This window comes from Sander lucioperca, chromosome 12 (assembly GCF_008315115.2).
Source record: "Sander lucioperca isolate FBNREF2018 chromosome 12, SLUC_FBN_1.2, whole genome shotgun sequence".
NCBI lineage: Eukaryota > Metazoa > Chordata > Actinopteri > Perciformes > Percidae > Sander > Sander lucioperca.
This window is the reverse complement of record NC_050184.1, coordinates 5603432-5620587: the sequence shown is the minus strand read 5'-3', so window position 1 is coordinate 5620587 and position 17156 is coordinate 5603432. Positions and strand designations below refer to the sequence as shown.

At 39.9% G+C, this 17156-nt stretch overlaps 1 protein-coding gene across 4 annotated transcripts; it reads left to right on the top strand.

Moving 5' to 3' along the window:
* The first annotated feature begins 255 nt into the window (after positions 1-255).
* On the top strand, positions 256-16997 carry ahcyl1 (adenosylhomocysteinase-like 1). Of its 4 annotated transcripts, none has more exons than XM_036008080.1 (17): positions 256-424; positions 8520-8634; positions 9061-9204; positions 9957-10057; positions 10158-10260; positions 10578-10672; positions 10810-10916; positions 12314-12430; positions 12560-12623; positions 12774-12862; positions 13038-13108; positions 13409-13503; positions 14185-14283; positions 14607-14675; positions 14797-14875; positions 15538-15658; positions 15771-16997. In XM_036008080.1, the coding sequence occupies exons 4-17, from the start codon at positions 9959-9961 to the stop codon at positions 15775-15777; spliced, it is 1215 nt and encodes a 404-aa protein (XP_035863973.1). In that variant the 5' UTR covers positions 256-424; positions 8520-8634; positions 9061-9204; positions 9957-9958; the 3' UTR covers positions 15778-16997. The 4 variants fall into 4 exon arrangements, with proteins under 4 accessions (XP_035863973.1, XP_031142202.1, XP_031142201.1 ...); XM_031286341.2 differs by lacking the exon at positions 256-424 and adding an exon at positions 442-941; XM_031286343.2 differs by lacking the exon at positions 256-424 and adding an exon at positions 5282-5490.
* The last annotated feature ends 159 nt before the right edge of the window (positions 16998-17156 follow it).

Genomic DNA, 17156 nt, shown 5'->3' with positions numbered 1-17156 from the left:
AATGGAAATGCATGAGTAACTTACAAGTACTTCAAAATGGTTCTTAAGTACAGTACTGTTACAGTTTTACATTAATTAATTTTATTTATTTTCGATATGTAACGAGAATAATGTGGTCTTTACCCTAAACCCAGGTTAAACGCTGTCCCGAACAAGCTCTGCCAATCAGACACCGCAGATTACAGACGTTGGCCCACGGTCAGCCAATCATAGCGAAGGAGGCGGGACTTGTACGCAGCCTCCCCGACAGCAGCTATTGAAACAGAACATGTAGGCTACACCACTACTTGCTTCGACTGACAAGTAGTAACGAGTTAATTTAATGTAATGAACCTAAGCTAGCGCTACTCCTGATTTGAGAAACGAGCTTCAGTCGTTACTTCTCCATGATCACCGCCTACACACTGCCTAGCTACTTGTTCAGGTGACAGCTTCATCAACCCTCCCCCCTCCCTTCGAAATGTTGCTGTCTGTGGATGACAGCAGACCTGGAGGACTGAAACAAGTGTCGGTGCCGCTCTTTTAAGAAATAAGTGAAGATAGAGAAGAGGTTAGTCTCTCTTAAAGTAGCTAGTGTATTTATTGCTCCGCGTGGAAGTGCTTCAGCGACGGTTCGGTCATTTTAAGCCACGAAGCATAAGGAGGAAGACGACGGACAAAGCTAACTTAACGCTAACGTTAGTCTGAACTCAATTCGGAACCCGGCGGCTTTTTTTCTCCAGTAACAGCCTCAACATCTCCTGGATGCAATGACCGACTCGGTTGTGGACAGCAAGGCGGAGGTGAAACAAGCCACGAAATATGTCAAAGAGACCGAAAACGTTGCGGAAAAATATTCAGCGTTGACTGTCAGCAAGAACAGCAGTGATGTGAATATGAACGTTGGGGAAATGCCTTCCGCAGCGTTCACCGCAGTCCCCACTCTGAAATCTGTCAAGAAGGTAAGAACCGTGATGCTCGCCATCACTCACTGCCACAGGGGCAAAGAGACTGCGTGTACTGTAGGCAGGCACATAAATCCACTTTGGTACGCATTGTAGGCCTACTGCAGTGAATGATGTACTACTGCACAGCAAGGCCAAGAAATGTAGGCTACTGTGTGTGAATTTATCAAGTATTTATAAGAGACAGCAGGGAGGTTAATGGAGCTCTGATGCGTTGTTGCGTGATGCTGCAGTGTCACTGAGGGATTCCTCCATCCCACGCCAAGCTGCGAAGTGAAAAATAAAATGTACCATTCGACTAAAGAATCTGAGAAGTAAAGGCCACAAAGAAAAGCTTTGCTTCACTGTTTTACATGTGGTATTTGTCTAAATACTGCTGTTAGTATGTTATTATTACTGAGGTTGCAATTTATCATTTCAAATGAGCTTTCATCTAGACTGGATTATTGTTGAAAATCTGCCTTCATTGGGCCCTCCTGTTTGTTTAAATCACAATGTCTACATAATGCCAACTTCCTGTAGACAGGAAACAGCTAAAAGCCAAGTTGAGCTCTTAAATCTCTGATTCCAGGCCTGTACAAAGTGAAGTAATACATGGCCTAACATACCAACACAAGGGGTTTGCACACTACATATTCTTCTGAAGGCTTTGCTATCAGAATAATTTCAATCCGCTATAAATTGCAGTCACAGAACTTTGAATTCCTTGAAGGTGTAGGGTCGTGCATTTCATTTCTAAAAATGAATCATGTCTATGCCTATACCTAGTAAACTCATCCTCCTTGTGTTCATGTTATAAGTCTGGACTTTGTGTGTGTGTGTGTGTGTGTGTGTGTGTGTGTGTGTGTGTGTGTGTGTGTGTGGCCATCATCATTACTAGTAATAACAACAGCATGATATAAATGTATTAGCAGCAAAAGGTGCACCTGGGAGAAAATGTGTTGAATTTCTTCAGCAGCACAGAACATCACAATGAAAGACTCCCTTGAGGTGGCTGCTCATATGATTACAGATCCAACGCTGTGTGTAACAGCTGGCAACAGGCAGAGGATAAACATGGAACAGACAGTGGATTGAGGGCTTCTTTTTTCTCAGAACTTTTTGATACCATAATATTGTCAAGTTTGCCAACTCAATTGTATAGCATTTTTCTAACCCTCAAGGTGACCTCCAACTTGTTATGCTTGTCCTACTTACTGGTGCATTCTGTCTGTGTTTGACACAACTGATCCAGCAGTGTGTTTCAATATTATGGCCTGTATATAAAAATATTGGTAAGTATACTGGCATGTATGTCAGCAGCTATCGTCAAATGTTATTAATTTGTTTTTTATTCATAGATATTTATATGTATTTTATTTCCACTGAGGCTGTGCAAAATGTATTACTATGTTTACTATCACTGCTTGATACTAGCCTCACAAATTCAGTATTGGTCGGGTTCTACATGACACATTAAATAATTACGCATGTGTGACTGACACAACTGCTTTTCTGGCACCGACGGCTGAACTTCATGTAACCATGCTGTTTGCTTTTTTTTAATCATGATTCCTTCAGCTCATTACACAATTTGGGATGTTTGTGAAATTGTTATACTTCTGTACGTTGCCTGACGATGCCTTAAAACCCTATTCAAATGGTGATCATCAGACCTCTGTTAAACACATTGCCAATTGGTGTTCAGATTAATGTGACTCATTGGCTCGTTTAGTTGTGATTTACAATAGTTGTTTGAATTATAGGAGTATAAATCAGTCACAGGCATTGCAGAATGATGACATATTGTAAATTGATTAATCTCAGAAGTCATGATGACATGCACCCAGCACAAGAAAGTTGCAGTGGAAGGCAACTACTCACAAGCAGCCCATCACCGTTTTAATGGGGCATGCAAATTAGCTTCACTCCGATATACATTAGATCTGTTGCATTGCTTGTCCTGTTTAACAATGCTTATCTGGTAGGGTCCCTGTTAAATAAACAAAAACCAACAAACCGCCTTAAAAATCACCATAAACTTGAATTAACATCTCTTCAGTCTCAACAAAACTACAAATTGTCAGCTTCACCAAACTGGCTTTTACTATTTGGCTAATATGTTATAATGTAATGTAGGATGTACCATAATTGCTACTAGTCAGTAGTGTTTATTCAAAATGATATGTCGTGCCTGCGTAGCTGCTTTTGTGATTTTATTGCATCAAAGTAGAAAGAGGTGGACAAAATAATAAAAAAAAAAAATCTATTTTCCCAGCAGCGGGGCTCACAGACTTCAGAATTTTAGCTCAGACCCCCTGTCTGTCAAGGCAATAATGTGTGGACTGCGAGTCGCCCCAGGGAGCCTGATTGAAAACATGGATGGTAGGAATGTGCACTCTGCTTATGAAAACAAAGCAGTGTATTATGAACAAATATGAGAGCCCTGTGTCAAACAGAGCCGCCGGTTTGAATGTAAGAAATACATAAGTAAAATAAATACTGCAAATGATTGGGGCAAAAAAAAAGATGAAACTAATTAAAACCCCAGAAAATATCACACGACAAAAAGAGTTGGACGTCTGTTGAAGTTAGGAGGTTGGTGCATGTCACACAATACTGAGAGGTGCTGTGAACAAAACCAATCAATGCTACAAAATGAAGTGTGTGTGTGTGTGTGTGTGTGTGTGTGTGTGTGTGTGTGTGTGTGTGTGTGTGTGTGTGTGTGTCTACTCAGGATGTCGGGAATGAATCCACGACTGCCAAATATAGAGCTTCTTCTTAGAAGGGGCTTTTGGGTACTTTGGGAAGCTGATGAGAGTGAGGTGTGTGTGTGTGTGTGTGTGTGTCACTGTGAATTTGTTCGTGCATCATTATCATTTTTATCTGATCCCTGTGGACTGTTTTGCATAGATTCTCACAAACGTCCATACCTTATTTTTACTATCTCGTCGTGTTTGTCTGCCAACATTATGACACAGATTTGTGAAGGTCAAATGCAGACTTTGTTTTCCCTTGGCAGGTTTAAAGGTGTGTAAATGTACAGTAAATGATATGAAAAGAAATCCACTCACCTCAGCCTCAGACATTTTGGAAAAAACTTAAACTCCGAGACAAAAAATACAAACTTAAAGCCCATACAGTACGTGTAGGAATTGCCACTGCTTTAAATCCATCTATATTTAAAAAAGAATATTAACATCAGTTTCTTTCTAATTTATTGACACTCAGTCTGACATAGTCCACACAAGTAAAGTACTGTGTTTGTTCCACCGTGGGACCCCATATTAACATTGAGGGAAAAGTCACCATAAGCTGAGAAATATAACACATCCATACTGACTAGTTTCATCATTCTCCGGCTGTGTTCTCAGTTGTGCCTTTTGGTATTTAAAAAGGATTTCTCTAGTTTAACTACAGTATTTGTTATCAGCATTCTGCTGCTTTCTTATTTTAATTTTTTTTTAAACAAAATTATATTGATATTGTAGATGGTATAGACTTGCATTCCCTTGTGTCTGATTATGAAATATGCTTGTGGATTATCTTGATGTATATTCATTGACGATTTAGGTGTATGGTAATAAGTACAAGTTATAGTTTTTGCTAAAGGTCGCATAGGAAGGATTAGCATGTTTTTTTTCACAACACTGTGTAATCCGTCATGCATGCGTTGTTCTAAACAGGCGCCTTTGCAGACCAAAGGAAGTGCTAAAGCTGTCTGAGGAACTTACCTGCTTTACTGTCTATGTACCATGAGTACTTCAGGCCTTCTGTCTTTGACTTGTTGAATGGGACCACTGTCAGTATACAAAGATCTGTGTGGATTAGACTGTATTTCTTCTCAGTTAGATGGCAGTGTAGAGCACTAAGTAGTTAATGTCACCGTATGCCAGGCCCACATTGAAGCCTTTACAGCCAGCTGACAGTCACACCACAGCTTAAGTCTGTGACCTGGCCTGCTATCAGGAGAAAAAGGGTATTTTTAGCTGGAGGATGGGACTGGATGGGCTGCTTATTGATGCAGCAGAAGGCTAATGGAAACAGGGTTTAATTCCTCTTGTCTATCCCCTTTCAGTACTCCACATCATGAGTACACCATGAAAGTAAAAGCTGCAGCAGAAGTGTTTTTTGTCTGTGCATATGTGTTTTTTCTGTTCTTATTTCTTGCTTGTGTATATGAACATATTTGAATCTTCCGACATTACATAGCTGTCTTAGCACTTAAAAAAAGAGCATAAAATACAACCTACTGACTCTAGCAGCTGATTGTCAAGGGCAGAACCAGAGAAATCGAGAGAGAGAGAAAGCGGCTCAGTGGGAATCGACCTTCCCTTTCTCACTAGGCCTCTCTCTCTCTGACTCTCTTCAGGTTGGCCATTAGAAATCATGGTAATAGAAGGGAACCGCCCCCTGGCTCTGCCTGGGAGTGTTCTGGGATAATAGCATCAGGGACACCTAGTACTTTACCATCACACAGAGGACACACAGGCACAGTGAAGTAGGCTGGAAAACTGAAGGGTGACTGGCAGCCATGGCACACAAACATGGGCACGGGAGAGAAAGGGTGAGTTGCTACTAATGTATCACCGGGAACTCATCCAGCACACTTATTCTTAAAGATACTGTATATCCCACACACAGATGTGCAAGAGTTACCTTTGTCATGTCATAAGTTCTTTTTGCAGTATTCTTTATCTTATGCAACAATGCAGACCACACAGAAGTGTTTTCTCTTTTACTTGCAACACAAATGTTCAGCTGAAATGCAGTTAAAAGTACAATCTTCTCCTCAAAAGGCTGTGGTTACTCATAAAGCTCACCTGTGGGATAGTTTACTGTGTAAGAGTATAGCAGAAACAAAATGCTGTCTTAATAATGAATCAGATTAGCCTCTTGTTTTCGTTACTGCTGTAACCACAAGAGTAGGAATCTCTGATTTCGATGTCTATGAATTTAGGAAAAGAACAACGAAGGAATTGAAGAGACTCTGCCGAAACTGATGCAAAGCAAACATTTTGCAAGTGTATGAGACAGAGCACACTCTCAATTGTGAAAACGGAGACATGCAGAGATCTCCTCGGTTCACACTGTCTCACAAGCTTCTTGAGTTTCTTGACACAATAGATGTTGAAGGTGTCACTGCTCATGGAAAGAGGGTTTGCCAGATACAAACACTCAGTGAATCAAGTTACTACTGTTTTAGACATTTCTGCTACAGTTACTTTTATTTTAAATGAATGACATAGCACTAACATTTTTGAAATTGTAGGTGAAAACAGCCATTTCGTTTCATATAAGGCAGAAGTATTATGGTTGTGTTAAGCTATTTTCCTTAGGGATCATTTAGGGGAAATGATGTTGGTGCTGGCCGTATGAACCCAATTCAGTCAGCCTCGACTTCCGCTAACATTTGTGTGGTGACTACCAGGTAACTTGAGTCATGCATGCTAGTTTCACCCAGCTGTGAGCTTACACTCCTCTCAGTATTATGTTTTGACAGTGAAAATAATTTCTTTACATTAAATATTGCTTTAATGCCATTACTCTTCAGTGCTATAATCACTGACACAAAGCTTCACCTATAAGACATCCCACTCAAATGTTACCCAACTCATTGTTGTTAGTCTGGCATTTGTGTGTGTTTCTGGATTTATCAGCTGTGTGTTGTGTCAACTCTGCTGGCCTGCTCGTTCATTTTCAGTCCAAACACATTCTATGGACATTTAAAATAAGAGAACAAGGAAATCCCACCGCTGTGTCACAAAGAATGAAAATATTTGAATGGATTTATCACGGAGACAAAGCAAGTGTTTGAGGAGGAGAACAAAGATGTGTAGACATGTAAGGATAGCACAGACAATTGACTATATAACCTTGAACTTTAACACTGCCGTTAAAAACATTTTGTAAAAGTCAAATGATCAGGAATTAGAAAGTCTAAACATCAAGAAGGTCTTTGAATGGGTTTCAGGGGTTTGAGCATCCTCCACCCATAAAAGCACATGTAAACAATCAATACAAAAACATTAATATTCTGAAAACTTACTCTAAGACATTTTCACTCAACAGACTTCAACATTCATGTTGAAAGTCCGGCCCTCACTGCATGATATTTTACGATGTTATGACATTATACAGTGTTGTGAGAAAGACAAAGTTTGAGCTTGGATTTGATCCAGCACACTTTCCACTAAGCTACCAAGATAGCTGTAATTGTGATTTGAGAGAGAGAGAGAGAGAGTGCAACACCTTATCAGGCTTGAGCAGCATCAAGGTAACATTGGTTCTAACGTTTCTTTTATGCAAGATAATGCCGCTTAAACCTGCAGTAGTTGATCTGTTGCCGTCAGCCGTCAGAAAGCGTTTGCCAGATGCGATATTAAGTTTTGGAACACATCAATGAAAGTCAAAGCCATAGGTTCTAAAACTTAGGACGTGTATGAGGTTTAGACCTGAACCCCACCTGCATACTTCCTATTTAAGTAAAATGCTGAATAACTCATCTACCTCTGTCTCTGTCCCTGTCTCTTTCTTCCAGGCCTATTTATTTACAGTGCCAGGTGTAGGCAAAATACAGATACAGCCCACCTGGGCTTCTACATATGTGAAAATAAAGTATTTCTGTGTTTATTTTGGGATTGTTTCTGACTTCTATTTATTGTTTATTTAAAAGGGGGCATTACCTATAACATTATCACAACCAAATGTGAGAGATGCAAGGTTTTTATTGACGTCTAGCCTCCGCTAATTTGCAGTCCTTGTCCCTACATTTGTAATTGTTAGCAAGATTGATGTAGTTACATAGTTCTGTTGGACTTAAACTAGTAACTTCCCACTGTCCTAAGTTACCCAGTTTATTAGATTAGGTCTCCTGATGTTGACAACTGACTGTTGTTGTCTGTTAGTGCAGCCAGACCGTTACAGTTTTAGGGTGTTGAAATGACACTGAGTGGATTTGTCAGATCCTTAGTCTAATTGTAGCCTGCCAAATTCACATGAAGTGCTGTTTTTTACTGTATTTAGTAGCTGAATGATAGAATTAAAAAAAATGTCTGTGGTTTGGTACAGTAACCCCAAATACTGGACATTTGAGACTTTAATCTTTGGTTAAAGGCTAGTCTACAACATAGCCAAGCTAGCTGTTTGTTGATCCACTTTATGTGTTTTTGTGTCTTTGATCTTGGGCCCTTTGAAGGGGCAGGTTGACAAGATGAACCACACCATCAACTGAAGCCTGTGTTTTTGAACAGAGCAGGAGGGAGCATCTAAAAATAGACATCAGCTCCCTTCTTCCTGATCCACCTGTGATTTGTTGTAACAGACTCAGGCGATTTACCTTTTTAGAAGGACAGTTTCAGTGCCTGAAACAAATTGTTTCCAAATATAAACTAAAAGAGTGAACAGATGACCTAAAGCACATAACAGTGTGTTCATGTGTGATGATGATGGTACTTAATGTTCTTCGGTCTTCTTTGCTCCTTTCATTGTTGACACTTAATCAGTGCAGACAGACAGAAGAAAAGTCAGTAATATCTGGATTTAGTTTGCCTTTTATGCTTACGCTGTGCACCACTTTGTTCTGGTTCTCTCCAGATCCAGTTTGCGAACACTGAGGACAAACAAGAGTTCAGCAAATACCCCACCAAGGCTGGCCGCCGCTCCCTCTCTCGGTCCATCTCGCAGTCCTCTACAGACAGCTACAGCTCAGGTACTGCACACCTGAAAGTTTCATTCCACTTCCATGAGATGTTAATACACCCGCTGTATTTACACAGACTATAAATGATTGCTGTTGACATTGAAGATCATTGTACTCACAAATGTTCATAGTAATAGTTTTGTTATATATATATATATATCTATATATATATATATATATATATATATATATATATATATATATATATATATATATATATATATATATATATATATACATACATACATACATACATACATACACACACACACACACACACACACACACACACACACACACACACACACACACACACACTCGCAATGCAAACACAAGTTCCACCCTACACCTGATGGATTTCAAGTATATATTTCATAATTGGCTCTTTTGAATGCTTTTCCACAATAGTGACCTTTTGAGTTCTCCATTTCACAGCTGCATCCTACACTGACAGCTCCGATGATGAAACCTCCCCCCGGGACAAAGCGCAGGTCAACACCAATGGCAGCAGTGACTTCTGTGTGAAGAACATCAAGCAGGCCGAATTTGGCCGCCGTGAAATTGAAATTGCAGAACAAGGTAAATCTGACCTGACGGGCACAAATTTTCTTTCCCATTTTTTTAAATTTTTTTTTTTTTTTTTTTTTTTTTTTTTTTTTTTTGAGAATTTCTGTTTTATTTGGTCTCTTATGGAATCCCTTTAACTCATGTCCATGCTATATCAATCTTAAAAGTTGGTTTCATATATTATTTCTGTGATTTTATTGTGACACAGTTGAACAAGACACTTACTTCTATTGTCATTTATACAAAGAGAGCTTTGCTACCTGTTGTGACTTTGTGACTTTCATAGACACATATCCCATGGCATCTGTTTTGCTGCTTAGACTCTATTTGATAACGGTCCCCTCCTCCTGATTTCAAAATAGTTTATGACCCAAGGCTGAGGCAGTGTCAATATTATTCTGGAAACATGATCGGAGCTCGTTCTATTCATCCCTTCTTACTTATTTTCTTCCTTTACCTCCTTTCCCATCTCAGGTGTTTTGTTTTCTTGTTTACTCCCAGTCTCTGGCTGTTTACATTGCCCATGTGAGTGATACTAAGGCGTCCGTGCTTGACGAGTGTTCTTTAGGCTTAAAGCTTGGGTGGCAACAGCTGTCGCTGACATTGTTGTTTAATCAGTCTCCATTTTATAGTACATCCACCTAGTAGAAAGGGCTAATTTTTGTTTTAAGAATGTCCCATCATTCTTCTCTCTCCCAAAACAAAACCTGATGTTTACATCCTTTCAGTTTCCACTAACTTGCGCTCAATCTGTTTTTCCCCAGACATGTCTGCCCTGATTTCCTTGAGGAAGAGAGCCCAGGGGGAGAAACCGCTGTCTGGGGCGAAGATAGTAGGCTGTACCCATATCACTGCTCAGACTGCAGTACGTCCGCTCAGTCTGTTGGCTGCAGATCACTGATTGTTCTGTCCTTCTCTTCTTTACCTCTGCGACCTGTTCATGTATCTGTATCGTTCCCTTTTAGGTCCTGATCGAGACTCTGGTAGCCCTCGGGGCCCAATGTCGCTGGACTGCCTGCAACATCTACTCCACTCAGAATGAGGTGGCCGCTGCTCTCGCTGAAATAGGTAAGAGCCTTTCCTCTTTAAGGCCTGCGTTACAGCGTTAAAACAAATCACCATTATCAAGTATTATTAAGTATAAGTTTAGTTATGGTTTGTGAATTAACATATAAAACATACATTTCTGATAACTAGAAAATCTGTTGGAATAATATTAATAGTGGAAGCATTCGTATGAACCCTAATGCCTGTAAAGCAACCAATCTGTGCATGTGCATTCACTGTGTAATGTTCCCCACATGGACCTGTTGCTCATGCAGCTGGCCAGTCCTCCTCTCCTCTGCTGTCTGTCTTTACCATTAGGTTTGTTTTGTTTCCTGCAGGGGTATCTGTGTTTGCATGGAAGGGTGAGTCAGAGGACGACTTCTGGTGGTGCATCGATCGCTGTGTCAACACGGAGGGCTGGCAGGCCAACATGGTATCAACCTGCCCATGATACATTTAACACCAATCTTAGACTCTTATCTTGTATTTGTTCTGTCCCTGGGCTCTACTGTGTTATCATAAACTGTGGAGGTTATCGTGTCGTTAACTCTGCTGTGTTTTTTTTCTTAGATCTTGGATGATGGCGGAGACTTAACCCACTGGGTGTACAAGAAGTATCCCAGCGTCTTCAAGAAGGTCCGGGGCATCGTAGAGGAGAGTGTCACTGGAGTGCACAGGTGAGCTGGGGCTTAGATTTGATGAGTTTGGGGGTTTTAAAGGAAGGAAGAAAACATGTTTTTGTACACCTTGTGTCTGATTTTATAGTTTTGGCCACCATTTGAGACACAAGGACTCTTTGATGTTGATTAATAAAGTGTGGATGGTGGCCAGAGCTATGAATGTTGCCATTAATGGCCTAAAATGTAAGAATAATATAATTGATATTTTGGCCTGCAAGAAATCACAACATTGACGTGTCTGTGACACAGCTTATGACAGCCCACAATGGACTATAAATAATAAAGACTGTGGCAATATTTTTTGAGTTATTAGTAACCCTGGGAGTTATTTTATGGTCATTTTGTTTCCCATTAACACTAAATATAGTAGTGATAATCTAAACTGAACTAAAGGAGGTCAACAAAACAATGCACACTTCATAAATAAGGATGTGAGATTTAGAGTAACTGTTTACCAATGCAAACAAAGGTGGATCATGTTAGATTATATGCCATTTATCAATATTTTTCATCCTTTTTCATAATGTATATCCCACTTACTCTCAGGTAGTTTAACTCTGTGACTGCTGTTTATCTTCTGTCAATGCAGTTTATGTTTAGCATGTTTTCATGACTTTTAGCAATGTTCTACTTGCTGTATAATATAATTTAGCAGCTTTTTTAACTGATGCATTTCTGACAGATGATTTGGCCTTGCTGGAGTTCTGATTACCAGAAGCTAGTAAAGCTAATAAAAACCCAATAAGACATGTGGCCGGGTTGGCTCAGTGGCTAGAGCAGGCGCACATATACTGAGAGGTTTATGCCTGGACGCAGATGTCCAGGGTTCAAATCCGACCTGTGACGATTTCCTGCATGTCTTCCCCCTCTCTTTCTCACCTAGCTGTCCTGTCAAAATTAAAGGCGGAAAAGCCCAAAAAATAATCTTTAAAAATAAGACCATTTGTTGTTGCACTGCTTTTTAACTAAGATTAAGCTGCTTCTAAAATCCTTTTCCGTGAAGTCTTTTGTCCTTTAGATGGAGCTGAGCTGGAAGCAAACCAAGCGTCCTGATGAATGATATATACTGTGTCAGCACAAACAGCATTAAGAGCAGTTATATAAGTCATAGTAGTATTTAGACACGCTGACACTGTATGGAAGTATTTAGACACGCTGACACTGTATGGAACTGAACTGATTGAAAAGGTCACTGGCCTGATTTGACCTGGAGCCTAATTGAGAAACATGACAAAGCTGGACTGCATGTCACAACAGCTGTGCATGTGCAACTCTCAATGGAACCAATTAGCCAGATGCTCCGGAAAGCATAAGGTCACACAGGACTGTAGCTCAGTTTGTGTGTGGATATGTGCATGTGTGTGCCTGAACATGTTTCCTCATGTGCCTCTCAGATTGTACCAGTTGTCTAAGGCCGGCAAGCTGTGTGTCCCTGCCATGAATGTGAACGACTCAGTCACCAAGCAGAAATTTGACAACCTTTACTGCTGCCGTGAATCTATCCTGGATGGGTGAGATGAGGAGAATTTAATCATCCAGAAAGCCAGCCATTGTTTGCAAACACTTTTGTGTGTGTGTGTGTGTGTTTCTGTGTTTGAGTCGTGCAGATGGATTAAGGTGCGTCATTTTGTCTCTGCTAGCTTGAAGAGGACCACAGATATAATGTTTGGAGGCAAACAAGTCGTCGTGTGTGGTTATGGAGAGGTGAATCATTCTTTGATTTCAGATTTAAAAAATCTCACTTTTGATGGAATGACAGAATTTTCACTGGCGCATTAGAACTTCTTTTACATTATTATTATACAGTATTGTAGATTTCTGTTTACAACAATTGCACTCTTCTTTGGTGTGTAGGTGGGGAAAGGCTGCTGCACTGCTCTAAAGGCCCTTGGAGCCATTGTGTGCATCACAGAGATTGACCCCATCTGTGCCCTGCAGGCATGGTGAGTCACTTACCATCGCCATTCAGCACTGCTCTATGTTGTGCTCCACTGTCTCTATGTTGTGCATCAGATTAGCTGTGATTCCGAAAAAGACAGTGTAATACTATAATTTGTTTTAGGCTGTTTTCACAGTGTTTGTGCTGCTTAAACTGATCTTCCCTGTGTATCCACACAGCATGGACGGCTTCCGAGTGGTAAAGCTGAGTGAGGTCATCCGGCAGATGGACGTGGTGATAACTTGCACTGGTACTGTGCCCCATGCGGGGACATCCATTACTTCTGCTTCGATAATCACAGTGTTTTCAGCTGCTCATTTAAATATCCCAGTTAAGGTCTCTGGGTCACAAACAGACTTTATATCTGACTGCTAAAGGGTTTTTTGTGTCTGTCTGTTAGTCCGTAATCACAATCCCATTTACATGTAGCTGTAAATCCATCCTGAACAGATGCACTCTGACTTCCTCTCACTTGTACTTACTCTCACAGTGACTTTGTTTACACATCACATTACTGTTTTTTTATTTGTATTTTTTTTAAAAAAAATAGGCAACAAGAATGTCGTCACCAGAGAACAGCTTGACCGAATGAAGAATGGCTGCATCGTCTGCAATATGGGACACTCCAATACTGAGATTGATGTGGTAATGTGTCTTTTTAAATATATGAGTGTTCTAACTTTGAGAACACACACACACACACACACACACACACACACACACACACACACACACACACACACACACACACACACACACACACACACACACACACAGCATTTTAGAATTTGTTTGTTTAGCAGTCTGGACCATAGAAATATAATTAATCTCATTCTATTTCTGTGGTCTGGAGTCTTGTTGTTGATACATGAGTCTTCAGAACTGTTTGCATAGTTTCATTTTTGTGTGTATACAATGGAGAAAAACTGAAATACAGGATATTTTCCAGGGGTATGTCCCACCAGACACCTAGTCATAATACTTTAAATATACAGTATCAATATTTCAATACTTTCATCAGTAGACCAGAGCCTACTTCTGTAAATGTCAACTTTATTTTGACAAACATGCCTTCTCAATTGCTATATATTTTAGACTGAATGCTACTGGATAGATTTTTTGTTTGTTTTTTACATCTTTTACTTTTATGTTCCGCTCTGCTTTTTTTGCATTCTCTTGATGTTTTAGTATGCTTTTTACATGGACATGTTAACAAATAAATAGCACCCTTCGTGTTGCATGAAATCCTCTCACCTCTGTTCTTTTACCTGTATTCTATTTCTATGTCATGCAGTTGTAGGACTGACCTGTCTTTTATGTGCTCAGGCAAGTCTGCGCAGCCCGGAGCTGACCTGGGAGAGGGTGCGCTCTCAGGTTGACCACATCATCTGGCCCGATGGAAAGAGGGTTGTTCTGCTGGCAGAGGTAATGTCCCTCTACAGCACTATATATTTACAAAATGTGTCCCTTAAAATCTTAAGATTAGTTTTATCACACCTAATGGCTTTTAACACTACTTTTAAACCTGCGCTCTTAGCCTATAAACTCATATTTAACCCGGGCTCAGAAGCATTTTATTGTCAAATGTTGTGGTGTTTGAATATTAATATGAAGAGTCACTGTAAGTCAGCCAACAGCTACTGTGTGCCCTGCGTTCAGACAGTGCATATTTTCATGTTATCACTTATTGTGTCACTTTTTTGTGTCAATTTCTACCGTGCAGTTCATATTTGTATGTTATTTTTCAGGGCCGCCTCTTAAATCTGAGCTGCTCCACAGTGCCTACGTTTGTTTTGTCCATCACTGCTACAACTCAGGTTAGTAGTTTGGCCTGGAGGGCAGTTTCCCCTCTCACTACACCACCCTGCTGTTCTGTAGTAACATGTAGTTTCCTCATTGTGGTTCTTACAACCATTGTGTGCTCTGTGTTGTCTGTAGGCCCTGGCCCTGATTGAGTTGTTCAATGCTCCAGAGGGCCGTTACAAACAGGATGTGTATCTGCTGCCTAAGAAGATGGGTAAGAAAGAAATTAGCTTGGCTCATGTATGTACATTAGTTTAAAAAGATGGTGCCAGTTTGTTGCTCATTGTTACCACCTTGTGACTTGACCAAAAAATTACACCATCCAGTGGGCCAAAGGTAGTCTACTCCACTTCAGGGATTTCTCCATTGCGGCCGGAAAATCCGCCGGATTTCACTCATTTACGCCGGATATCCGTTGCCTTGGGCTTCCTTGTTGTGGAATGTGTTGGCATTTTAAACTCTGGGTCGATTTATGAGGACTATGGTTAACCTTTTCTCAGATCTCTGCAGGGTAAATCCAGACAGCTAGCTAGACTATCTGTCCAATCAGAGTTTTCTGTTGCATGATTAAAACAACTTTTAAACGTACACACATGTTCCACCAAGACAACCTCCTTCTGAGCCTATTTTGCAGCAGCACCGTGGCTGTTTTTCGGTGCTTAGCACTGCCCAAGACGATTGTGATTGGTTTAAAGAAATGGCAATAAACCAGAGCACGTTTTCCTCCCATCCCCAAATGCTATGTGGAGTAGCCAGACCCTCCTCCAGCACACTTTGGAGGAGGGTCTGGCAAAGCGAGACTAGGCCAAAAGTGATGCACACAAGAACAAATATCTTTCCAGAAAGTGTAGTTTCCAATCTGTCTCTTTCCTCCAGATGAGTATGTGGCCAGTTTGCACCTACCAAACTTTGATGCCCACCTGACGGAGCTCTCTGACGAGCAGGCCAAGTACATGGGTCTGAACAAGAACGGCCCCTTCAAACCTAATTATTACAGGTAGGTTTCACCATATACTGTGCATCTTTCATTATCTTTGATTGTCTAGCATTTCCTATATTTTTATGATGTGTTCACATGTGTACAGTAACACTGTGTATTCTGTTCACAGGTATTAATGAGAGTGTCTGTTGCTGTGTTCCATTACACACAGTTGTCCTGGGATAAACAGAGATATCTATTTTATTTTCTAAATTGCTACAAAATGGAGGAATTATTTTAATGATGCTGAATGTAACTTATTAATAACCCTTCAGACATAGTGTTAAATATGAAAAATAAGACATGTAGGAAACATAATGTATAATGTTAAAAAGAAAAAGCCTGCTTGCATGCTTTCATGTGTATGTACTTATTTAGTTGCTAACGCCTCTGTTGCTAGATCACAAAGTTGTTGATTTGTTTGTTCACCCTATTTACGCACTGTGCCAAATGATGGCTGTAAGAATGGAACAGAAACCATGTATTTTTTGTGTGTTGATGACATTAAGCTTGTATTAGTACATTTCACAAGACAGGGTTTGGGCTGAGCCAAAACAAACTGTAATAAAATACATTATTTTAGAAATGTTTTTTATACATGCTTTAAATAATCTCATTGAATGGTATCTGCATACATGCCCTAAAAGTTATCAGCCAGTCACCCTTTTTATTACAACAAAGTATAGTGATGAAATATAGCACTTGTTCTTTATTATAACAATTGATAACAGCCTGTGAAAGGCTGGGTTCATTCTAAATTCCTGACTTGGTTAAAACACCCACAGGTTCTCCTTTATTAAATTTAAATCAAATAGATGTTTTATGTGCTAACAACAGATTAAGATGTTATGTTAAAGATAACAGGCTGTACGCATTCCTAAAAAGGAAGTACTGAAGGCTTGAAGAGTTAATCATTTTAAAATTACTATAACTTCCCTTTTTTTATACCAAGTTTCCATTTGCTCACATAAATTCTCACTGATGAGCAGCGTGGGTTACAAAGTGTTTTGACTGGATAATATCTTTAAGGCCATGATATGAATGTGCCTTTTTAAATCATTGACAACACGTAAATATCAGCACTGAATTAAATAAGCATTCCTTTTTTTTTGTAAAACCATCTCTTAGTGGTACATTTAATGTCCTCCTTCCACGGCTTCTGGTATTAATTGTGTAATATGTGTTGAGAAAAAATATTTGACTTTTATGTTTGCTATAAGATTGTCGCTGTCTTAATTTGATCCAATAGGGTCACCTAAAGTAAAATTTCATGTGATCAAAAATGCACAAGTGTATTCTATGTATGTAAAATAATGCATTAAATCAGCAATAAAGCAAGTTCTTTTAACAGAGAAAAGTTCAACATAAAAAAGTCAATGTGTTTAAACCAAGAAAACTGAAACAGAGAGGCCCCTTAGGGTCAGTGGTTGGGTAGTTACAGTACGTGTTTTTTCATTATTTGGGGGAATTAAAGCTGCTACATTCTCTACATTGTGTTCCCTCGCCGTCAGCCCTG